Source organism: Typha angustifolia, chromosome 13, assembly GCF_048772165.1.
Source record: "Typha angustifolia cultivar Huaian chromosome 13, ASM4877216v1, whole genome shotgun sequence".
Taxonomy (NCBI): Eukaryota; Viridiplantae; Streptophyta; class Magnoliopsida; order Poales; family Typhaceae; genus Typha; species Typha angustifolia.
This window is the reverse complement of record NC_133251.1, coordinates 16,263,473-16,274,997: the sequence shown is the minus strand read 5'-3', so window position 1 is coordinate 16,274,997 and position 11,525 is coordinate 16,263,473. Positions and strand designations below refer to the sequence as shown.

General features: G+C 35.3%; 1 protein-coding gene across 2 annotated transcripts; it reads left to right on the top strand.

Moving 5' to 3' along the window:
- Positions 1-1,689: 1,689 nt before the first annotated feature.
- Positions 1,690-11,064, top strand: LOC140773205 (golgin candidate 3-like). Of its 2 annotated transcripts, none has more exons than XM_073115654.1 (13): positions 1,690-2,077; positions 2,486-2,680; positions 2,980-3,118; positions 3,280-3,344; positions 4,534-4,704; positions 4,893-4,991; positions 5,782-5,901; positions 6,973-7,269; positions 7,393-7,458; positions 7,899-8,101; positions 9,525-9,579; positions 9,670-9,855; positions 10,459-11,064. In XM_073115654.1, exons 1-13 carry the CDS (start codon positions 1,871-1,873, stop codon positions 10,759-10,761), a joined length of 2,106 nt encoding a protein of 701 aa, XP_072971755.1. In that variant the 5' UTR covers positions 1,690-1,870; the 3' UTR covers positions 10,762-11,064. The 2 variants fall into 2 exon arrangements, with proteins under 2 accessions (XP_072971755.1, XP_072971756.1); XM_073115655.1 differs by having other exon boundaries at positions 1,691-2,077; positions 2,498-2,680.
- Positions 11,065-11,525: the final 461 nt, after the last annotated feature.

The following is an 11,525-nucleotide window of genomic DNA, read 5'->3' as shown; positions in this document are numbered from 1 at the left end:
CTATAGTATCTTCGTCGCTGAGAGAAACTTCATCGATTTCAATCTCATTCATTGTGGTCAAACCCAACATTATCTTTACTACCAATGCCCATGACTTAAAATGCTCTGCCTTTGCACCTTCAGGCTCCTCAAACCTCATTGAAGCTCTCCTTTGGGTTAGGATCAACATCAACTACTTCCCCATCAACTATGCTATCATCTTTCCTCTCCTCATCCTCCTCCATCTTGTGTGGTGGAAGTCCTCTTACCTTGCTTTATTCTTATATATGACAGTGTCATATTCTTCTTTATCTCTTTTGTGACGAGAATGATGACAAATAAATATTAGTCTTTGTGCTAAGTTTCTCCACACTTATGGGCTTCTCTTCAGAGGTGTCATGGTGGAATCCGTAGTGGCCAACGCCATTAGTACAACAATGTACATAAGATGATAGAAAGTGTTGATAAAGTCATCGTAAGGATAGAGGAAGTAGATGAGAGACATGGAGAAGAAGAAGAAGAAGAAGAAGAAGAAGAAGAAGAAGAAGAAGAGTAGGAGGATGAGGAGGGAAAAGAGTGGCGGCAATAGAGAGGATAGGGAGTTGTAAGGGTATTTAGTAATTTGATAAATAAAGTTACATAAATCATATAATATGATTAATGTCAATCAGTTAAAAGTAACATCTGGGTATTAAAATAAAAATTATAAGTTAAATAAAGAGTCAGATTATAAAAATCTATAAGTATAGAATATGAATCACAAAATATATAAAATATATGATACGATTTATAAATTTTTTAAATAATAATTAAAGAGAGCATGATGTATTGATGCTATTAGAATGTAACATGCCGGGACTAATTCCATATCTCAATATCAAGGCCCACTGGTCCAACTTGGGAACCCATCATTGTGGGTTGTTTAGTTGATTTTAATCACAATCTGTCTTAATTCTAGCTTATAATGTCATTATTATTTGAAATTCTACTCGTTATTCAGATGCAATTTTTTCAAAAATATTCGAAATAAGGCAATGCCAAATTTTAAAGGATACTTTACATGATAAAAAACATTCTTTATAATTATTATTTTTGAAACATCCAAGTTGAAAATGTTAGATATGTGTAGTATATTTTATACAAAATATCAGAATACTTACACTATCTCGGCTAATTTTGAAAGAATCCAATACTTTCAATAATATCTTTTATAATTTAAAATTGAGAGATTTGCAGCAACAAATAAAACACATTTTATTTTAATTTTAGACGAGAGGCCCACTTTACATTTTCCATAGGTTTTGTTAATATTTCTTCTTTCTAAACTCTCTTCAACCGTATGAAAATAATTAAAAAAATTATATTATATAATAATATATATATTATCTTTTTCTTCTTCCTCCCCCCCCCTAGCCAGAGGGAATATAACTAATTCAACCATATTTTATTTAAGTTATTATCTTTATTATTTTTTTATGCTCATATTTTTTATAGATAATAAAGTTTGGTGATTAAAAATTAAAAATAAAGTATATTTGAATAGTGTTCAAGAACAATAATATATAAATTATTAGTAATTTTAAATTAACAAAATTATTCTTATTATCTTTTTATCTACTAGAGTAGGGAGGTAAGTAATTAGTAGCATTTCTTTAATTTGGGAAAGAGCCTAAAAGCCCGTAGGCGAAGCATGTAGAATTTTAGTCATTGAACCCGACTATGACTATTCCCAAGAAACGCTTTAATTCAATACTCTCCTCCGCTTTTATTACTACCTTTGTAGAGAGAACCATCGTCCTCGTCGCATCGCCCTCTTCCTCAGATCTGCATATCTATACGAAGAATCCTAACTCGCTTCGCCCCCAATTCTGATCCGAAGCGCTCCCGGGCGATGCGGAGTTCGATCGCCACTTACAGGGAGAGCCTTTCCCGGATCGCGAACGAGGTCTTTGATGCCGCGGAGGAGCTCGAGATCCCCAGAGCTCGAGGCGATGACTCCCCGGCATTTGCCCGCCGTTTCTCTCGGCGATCGTCGCGGTCGACGCCGCCGATTGATTCGCCGATCTCCAATGGGACAGATTCGGGAACCCTAGATGATGTATGATTTGTTCGTGATCTTCTTGTAATAATTTTTTTTTATAGGAATTAGAAATTTTGAATATAATGTTGGTTAGGAATCAATTTGATCGGATAATTGGTAATTGGTGCTAAATTTGTGTGCTATATAAGAACTGAGGTGTTTCTTAAAATGTTCTCAATCTAGGTTTCTTTCTTGCAGGATTAGTATAGTTTCCTACCGCAGTTTTACGTACTCCAAATTATATCCGGTGCTATAGATTTTAATAGTCTTTCTGTCTCAATGCCACGAATTCGATTATTTTCTAAATAAAGTTAAATTAGTTCAGATGTTCGTCTGTTAGTTTACTTGATAGTGCTAAAGATATTTCCAGAAAGTTATACCTACATTGATTATCCATTTTAGGCTAAATGTGCTCATTTAACATAGGGGTTTTCACAGGGCACCCCTGAAAATTCACCTGTTAGAGTGCAGAAGCGTACAGCTCAAGCGAATTCAAGCTTGGTTGGAAACCATGCAGCAAAAGTTAATACTTCCGTAGAAGAAGCATACAACAATGGGTATATGCAGACTACTCAACTTAATGGTGTACATAAAGTGACAAGCTCATCGGGGGATGAGAAGGTACTTAGTTACATGTTATTCTTTTTTGTTGCATAATTTCAGCAATTTGATTCTTGCTTAAGTAAATATAAAGAAATGAACTGTGAGAGTAATTTCTTAATGCTGTCGGAGTAGTCTTAGATGATGATGAGCTATTGAAAGCATTGTTAACTTCAAGTTTGTCTAGGAACTTCTATTGAGATTACAATAATTGATGTTGTTCATTCTTTATTTTATTCACACATATAAATCTTATTTCGTCTATTTGCTTACTTTGTATTTAATCTGTTTCCCATTTTGGGAGTTTGATCATGATGTAGGGAGATAGAGAACTTCTGAAAGAAAAAGAGAGGTCTTTTGCAGCGGTACAAGCTAGTCTTGATTCTGAAATCAAACAATTAAGGGCACAACTTGAGAATGAACGTGAGAAGGCAGCAATCATAATGCATAAGTTAGAAGGTATTGTATGAAGTTACTTGTCATGGACCATTCCATTTGTGAAAATAATTGTCTACTATGTACCTCATCTTGCATGTATACATATTCTCTCTCTCTCTCTCTCTCTCTCTCTCTCTCTCTCTTCAGTTTACTATATTTTCTACTCCTATTTTGATATGCAGATGAATATAAGAGGAATGCATCTTCTCACAGGGAAATCAGTGAACTAAAGATTGACAAGGAGAGGGTATGTCCATTATTAATTTCCAATAAGAAGGTTTATCTTTCTACATATTTTTCTTTAAGTCCATACCTGGTGGCTTGTTTCTGCATAACAACTCTTCCCTATTTGTTTCTTGTGATTTAGGAAGCACCTAGATAATTGGTTCCAACATCTGACGTCATACTTAATGTTGAATATATTTGATTCTTTATTTAGCTGCAAACACAATTTTATCATATTACTTTTACAATAATTTAATCCAAAGTCTTGGTTGATGTAGTTTATTAACTAATTGGTTGCTTGTAACAACTTCCAAGAGACCCATTGTACAAGTGATACATGGTGGGGGCGTGTCAGATTATAGATTGACTGAAATGACTTAAGTTATCTGGAAGGTTTACTGATTTATTGTAATCATCGAGTCTAGACTTGTGTGTGTGCGCTTCGTTGACATTTCCACTTTGAAGTCCTGCATTTGCACTGTGATTTTTATTCAGGGCATTCCAAGTTTATCTGTGAAGTATGCTGCTTGAGGCTGATTTAGCATGGGCGTGATTTTTGGGATTCTTGGTCATTTTGGAGTGGCCATAATTATAATGACTTACCTAAACAATTTACGAATGCACAATGAGGCATTACTTATATGGGAACATGAGATGCTGATTTAGCTCCTGTCCTTTTCTGTTAAGGAAAATTATGCTTGATGTCATTTGAGAAAATGTCATCCTTGTGGTTTAATATTTATAAGAGAGTTTCCTATGGTTTAGTATGTTATAAATGCAATTCTTGTGGTTTGCTACCTTTTTGAAAATACTCTTACTCTTTTTAAATTAAAGCTATAGAGAACAGTTATTAAGATAAAACAATACATAAAGACTAGCTACAAAAGAGTTGGAGACCACATGGAGTTTTCAAAAATGAAATCAAGGGAGTGATTACATAAAGCTGCAAACCACAAGGATCACATTTGTAAAAATTAAACCACAGGGATCAATTTTATAAAGATACAAACTGGACTGATTTCGTGTTTTTCCATACAAACAATCATGGCTTAAATGTTAGTATTAGTTTGTTATGCTTTTGCAAATGACTTCTTCTAAGCAAAGGTAATCGTGGATCATCTCCCACCATCCTTCCTTTGGTATCCATTCGTTTCTTCTGCTTCCTTTGCTCTTTTCATCTTGAAATTGTAATTCTTTTACTTTACTTGCAGACTTCAACTGATATGAAAGACTTGCGTAAGGAGTTAAATGATAAAATGTCAGAATTGCAGCGGCTGCAAGAGGAATTGACTGGAAGGGACAAGGAAGAAGCATCAAAAGAGTCACTACAGAGTTTGAAAAGTGCAATAGTGATTCTTCAGAAGGAGAATGCTGAGTTAAAGGTCTATACCTGCAAATTATTTGGTGAATGAGTTTGTCATAGTATCACACCTCACATGAATTGTATTTTTCTATTGCATTTGTCTTTATATTACCTATTATAGAATGTAAATAAATTGGTTTTTAGATTACTTTCTCTCTGTAGTTGAATTGTTTAGAATGATTCTGATGCAATATATTCCTGGTCTAGATAGAGAAGGATGAACTTGAGGCAAATCTGAAAATGATGACAAGTACAATTGAGAAAAATGACGGTGACGCTTTGGATACTCAGAACAGGGACTCTAAGGTAGGTCCTTGTTTCTTCTTGATGTTTGTTACATTTGAAAGCTAATCAGCAGCCAAAAATTAGGGTTTCTCTTTTATAGTAAGATTACAGTCATTATCAATTATATCCTGTATTATACTTTGTTAGTGACTATGCATATGAATAGAACCACTTCAACTCTTGTTTTCAGTCCCTGTGAGTTGGTTGATTATGAGTTTGCCAAGCTATATGGTTTAGCTGAATACAGGAAACTATTTTATGGTTCATCCTAGTAGTTATATTTTATTTCAAAATTTGGCCATCCACTGTTCCGTTCCACTCTTTACTTCTTTGGAGCGCCCTGTCAGTTGATCATACTGCATATTTCTGTCAGGATGTTAAGTTGGAGCTTGAATGAGATTCATGATCATGGTAGGATATTATGTTCAAGGGAGAATGAGGAAGAAAGGATATTAAATTATTAGCACTAGAGCAGTGGTGAATGAAGGCCGTCTGATATGGCATTTGGTTAAGATTTTTCGTTACATAGGATCACAAGGAATTGGACAAGAGGATACAAGACAAATCTTGAGTTTGACAAGGCTGCACAATCTTGACTTCTTTCTACTGAGTACTGACGAAATCTGAGTGTTTTGTGATTCCTTAGCTGTTATAAGACAATCTTGACCTTTCACTTGGACAAGTCATTTATTTATTTACAGGAAAAAAAAGATAATGTTTCACATCTTTATTATGCTGGTCAAAAGAAAAGTTATTTTGTCAAATTTTCTTTACCAATCAGTAGTAGTTACTAGTCTTTCCTACTTTGAAGGCCACAGAAGAGATGGCATCATCCCTATGTAGATTGGAGGAAACATTGAAAGACACCTGTAAAGAACGAGACAAGGCATTGCAAGAATTGGCCCGACTCAAGCAGCATCTTTTAGACAAGGTAATTATTTCTCTATTTTATACCCTTTAGTTTTTATACAGTATTGCAAAATTTCCTGTCTCATCACTACTATGGCAGATTGGCAGTAGTCACGAACATCTTTGTAATGGTGCATAGTGCATATTTCTTATAACTGTTTAACTTAACCTTTTCTGATAAAGTATATATAGAAAATTGCATCATATATTCCAGACATTCATTTAGATGGAAGTACATTTGATATCTTCCAGGAATATATATCAGCACTAAATACATATTTTTTCTGATCCATTTTAAATCACTGAGTATGTACTGTTGTTCCTTCTTTTCCATTCTTATGTTTGTCTCATATTTTCTTCATCATCCTGATTAAATTTTTCCTCTTACTAGGTTGTCTTCTCAATACTCTTGTAGGAGCATTTCTGTATATTGTAGACTTATTGCCTTTCGGATGAAGATGTCTTCCCAGTCTTTGAGCTTAAAGTGCTACTTTCTGGAAACCTAAATTCTAATTGCTTTTAAGATGAAGATGTCTTTCCAGTCTTTGGGCTTAAAGTGCTACTTTCTGGAAACTACTACTTTCCTTCATCGCTTTTGTCTTCATAAATTTTCATTGAAACCAAGCTGAAGCTGACTTTTTTTTTTCAGTTGATATGAGTCGTTTGTTCATTAATTGCTCAAAACATTTGCAATCATAGCAATTTCATGGACCCTAATGTCTGCATGCGATTAAGTTCTGGGATACACTAGATATCTTTTACACTGTCAATTTGGTTGGGCTTGGAAGCACCTTTTGGTCATAAAAGATTGGAGAGTTTGTTGCTATATGCATTTTATGCCCTTCACTACAGTTCTGAATTCTGGCTCTTCTACATTTGTATTTTGTATTTTGGTAGAAATTTAGTATTCTTCAAATTGGATGAATGTTTTAATAACCTTCCTCAGAAGAAACATTTCCTTTTAGTACATTTGTCAGAATTATTGCTTTGACAAATTGTATGAATGTTTTTATGCCCTTCCTCAGAAGCAACTTTTCCTTTTAATAAACTGCAGTCAAATTGTGCTGGTTTCTTCTAATATGGCACTTACCAGGAACTTGAAGATTCAGACAAGATGGATGAGGATAGCAAAATCATTGAAGAACTTCAAGCAATTTGTGAAAAACAAAAGTCCCATATATTACAGTTAGAGAGGGCCTTGAAACAGGAGTTAGCTACAAAAGAGGAGATCAGGAAGCGAAATAATGATGAACTCCAGAAGACAAATGAGGCCTTTATTGAATTGAGAAAAAAACTTGCTACCTGTATGAGCGCACTTGAGTCTAAAAATGTTGAACTGTTCAATCTTCAGACTGCCCTTGGGCAATATTATGCTGAAAGCGAAGCTAAGGTAATTTCACATCTATGTTTCATTCTTCTTGCATGATTTTCATTTGTCATCTGGGGCTTCAATAGATAAGCTTACTGTACATTAGAGCTTGATGCTTGTCTTTATGTGGATGCACCTCTGTAGGAACGTTTAGGAAGAGATTTGGCACTTGGAAAAGAAGAACTTGCTAAAGTCTCTGAATCTTTGAAGGTATGACAGAATTCATCTCTTCAAATGCATTAGACAAATCAGATAGTTTCCGAGTTCAAGTCTACCAGGTTCTTATATACTGGAAAGCAAGATATGCTCATATATATATGTATATGTAATTATTTTCTCAAATGAACGTTTTCCTCTTCCCTTTTGTGTTAGAACTTTATGATAAAGGAATTCCATATTATGTGCATTGAAAAGATTGTTGAAGTGAAACCTAGTCTATGTTTCTTTGCATTTACATTCCTAACACCCTGCAGAAGTGCAGATATCAGCATGATGCTTCACTAGCATATGCTGTGTCTCTTTCTTATTGATTACTCTGAGGTGGAGGATGGCATTGTTGAATCACTTGTGATGTACCTCTGCAATGAAATCCTACATCGCATGATAATATATGAAATTCTGGACATTGAATACTTCTCTTTTACCTCCAGCTTGCAAATCAAGAGCTTGAAATATCAAGAAGAGGAAAGGAAGATGTAGTTGCCAAACTTTCACAAGCTGAAAGGATGCTAGCAGAGGGTAAGCGGTCCATACAGAAGCTTGAGGAAGACAATTCAAAATTACGCCGTGCACTAGAACAGAGTATGACGACACTAAATAGGATGTCACTGGATTCAGATAACTATGTTGACAGGTATTAGAAATTTGACTAGGTTATTACAGTTATTTACATAATTTGCCATTTGCTGAACATTTTCCTATATACTGCAGTTGAAAGCTATTTCACCTTAATGTGTTTTGCAAATATTGTTATCTATTATTCCCTAAGTTTTGGATGACCATCCTTGTTGCTCTACGTGTCATTGCCATGCATAGTGGAAAGGGTGGATGACAGCTCAAAGCAAGGGTAGTAAGATTAGAAGAGACCAGGGAATTGGTCGCAATGTCCCAATAATTACTGGATCCAATCTATGAAAGACCATTTCTGAGTTGCCATTTATAAGAGCCTATGTGATAGAATACTTTTCAATGCTTTAGATTTTTCTGCTTCTTTTTAAGTAGTGCTTTCTGTCCTAGAAAATGTTGTTTGTCTATTGCCAATACAACGTATTAGTACCTTAGGTTTAAGTGGTTGGAAAAGCATTTTTGAGTGGAAGTTAGCTTGGCTGCACCATAGGCATCTATTCCTTAACCAGACCTATATTCTGTATCTTTTTGCTTTCTTTTGGTGATAATTTTTTTTACTGCTAACTGTTTGTCTTTTCTTTCTGAGGATTTTTTTCTTCTAATTCTTCTACTACACAATCCTTCTGAATTGCAAATTTTGACGAGTAATTCATCCTATTTCCCTAGGATGCCTCTGGATGGTTGAATTACCTTTAATAGCAGGTTTATCTACCCCCGAATTCTCGATAAATTGACCCATGGAAAACATTGAGCAAACAGGGACCACAATCAATAGAAATGTCTACCCCCGAATAACATGCACAAGAGTAGGAAATCTCAATGATACCACTTTACCTAGATTGCTCTGACATTGCAAATTCTCCCACTAGCATGTTAATTTACTGTAAATGCATCATATGGAACTATGAGACTAATGCTAGGGTTTGTGCAAGTCAGGTACCTTCTTTCAATTTTGAGTAAGCTAAAATCTGCTGAGCGCCTGGGAATTTTGTTCATCAATGCAATGTAATCCTTCAGTTGCTTGATAACAGTCATCAGCTTGTGGTTTGACATATAGTCCTGCTAATATCCAAGACCACACTCGTCCTGACATAACATAGGCTGTTAGAGGTCCTTGGGGGGGCGGGGGGGGGGGGGGGGGGGGGGAGGGGGAAAGTGAAACTGAGGAACTTCCCATTAACACTTGCTTTTATGTTATTGCTTCATTCATATTGGTTAGACAATAATATGTATGAATATGGCATTGTGGATACTGGATAGATTTCTCCCCTTATCATATCAATAATTCAGGTCACATTAACAAGAACAACAACAGCAGCAACAACTACAAGCTGCTAGTCCAAACTTGTTGGGGCTAAATCATTGTTCGTCATTTCATTTTCTCATCATGATAGTTGTTGAAAATTGATTGCGAATGTTGATGCTTGCAGGCGTATCGTGATCAAATTGCTAGTCACATATTTCCAGAGGAATCATAGCAAGGAGGTACTTTATCTCAATTATCTGTGTCGATTCTCAAGATATGCATTTGTTTACATGATGAGGCATTCATTTGTGAAAATTGAATACTGTCAGGTTCTAGATCTCATGGTTCGCATGCTAGGTTTTTCGGAGGAAGATAAGCAAAGAATAGGTTTTGCTCAACATGCTGCAGGAAAAGGTGTAGTTCGAGGTGTTTTGGGTCTACCAGGACGCTTTGTTGGAGGAATCTTGGGTGGACATACAGCAGAAACATCCACCCAAGTAACTTCTGAAAATCAGGTGAGCTGCTCCTTTTGTTTTTGTAAAATTCAATCTTCCCATGGTGTTTTTGGTTTCTATTTATTTTGCCAAGTAGAAATTTCATTTGATTACTTTTTTGAGGTGAAGCTGCTTGATGGTGTCTAATTGCAATTTACCAAGTTTTATGATGTAAAGTTTAAAGTATGCATGATTTCACTCAGTTTGCCTTCTTGAGCAGCTTATTTGCTGTTCAGCGCAAGAAAATTACCTATTTGCATGATTGGCCGCACCAAGACAACACAATATCTGCATATATTGCCACTTATGATCACCCAAGTAGATTTTTTTCTTTTTTAACACCGCATAGACGGTTAAGAGCAAGCTGTTAAATTAATGCAAAAAGAAAGAAAACATTATTTCTGGTACTTGGCTCTGCAGAATCTATGTTATACTCTATTAAAATGGTAGGGGAGAGTAAGTCACTGATAGTTAGGATAGATCTAGTATCTGAAGAGATGGTTGAGTGACAAATGTTTTTTTCATCAAATTGTATTTTATTATTATATTCCTTTTCATATGACAGCCCAATTTTCACAATTTAAATTATCTCATACTTTTCTTTTCTCCTTTTCTCCTGGTCAGTCATTTGCAGACATGTGGGTTGATTTTCTTCTCAAGGAAACCGAAGAAAGAGAGCGAAGGGAATCCTCCGGAGCATCATCAAGAGAGCCACCGGTTCCTGAGCATGGAACAAAATCATCTAATAGTAATGACCCTAGTTTCCCTTCTGTACATTCATCATCAAACCACACATCTAGTCTTTCAAAACAAAATCAGCTATTTGAGAACCAAGATGCTGAATTTGCAACTGTTCCTCTTACATCCTCCAATCATCCATCTGATCATAGTTCATCCTCAAGACAGCCCCCAAGATACTCGTATTAGCATATATGAGCACTGGTGAGTTACCTCGGTTGCTATTATTTGAAATTCGTTGAGTGATCCATTCCATTTGTTCATATGATAATTGTAATTGTAATTGTAATTTCCATTACATTAGTTTATTTTCTCCTCTTCTTTTTTTTGGGTTAAAAGGCAATGTAAGTGGATACTCCCATCATTCAACAGAAGTGGTGATTACCACGTGTTTGTAATATCATAAGTAAATATGTGCTGTTGCAGGATGTGAAAGGGATAGTTCCTTTGCATCAATTTTACATCTTTTGATTAAATTCAATATATTATCTATGGGCGTATCTAGCACAATTTGATATGGGTAACAAAGCAGATCAACCATTTTAACTGGAAATACTCTGATACATTCACTTCAGTTGGAAACGTTACTAGCTACCAACAGGACTTTTTTCAGATGGAAATTTTTTACATTTTATGCCTCGCTTTAGATATTGTAGTTAAACCCTGGTGACGCTCGTTCACTTTTTCTCATCATAATATAATATTAGTATATGAAACGGCCTACGATAAAATGAAGCATATCAAAATGGAAGGGATTTATTTTTAGGCAATTGAGTGAAAAAGGACGATCCGCTATCCTAACAGACTAATGAATGGTTTCTTATTATGTTAGGCCATGAAATAAAATTTTATTGTCTGCAGCTATGTTTAAATGCTTGCATTTGAATATCAAGTTCTTGACAGCTGTGCCTCCACCTGTGGGCTTACAATGTCAAGGGCAGTCGTACAAAAGA

What these genes read in the sequence shown, in the direction of transcription:
- LOC140773205 (XM_073115654.1), top strand. Translation starts at nt 1,871, where the DNA reads ATGCGGAGTTCGATCGCCACTTACAGGGAGAGCCTTTCCCGGATCGCG. An exon ending in CATAATGCATAAGTTAGAAG is followed by an intron (nt 3,119 to 3,279) that starts GTATTGTATGAA and finishes TTTGATATGCAG; the next exon opens with ATGAATATAAGAGGAATGCA. An exon ending in TCAGATAACTATGTTGACAG is followed by an intron (nt 8,102 to 9,524) that starts GTATTAGAAATT and finishes TGATGCTTGCAG; the next exon opens with GCGTATCGTGATCAAATTGC.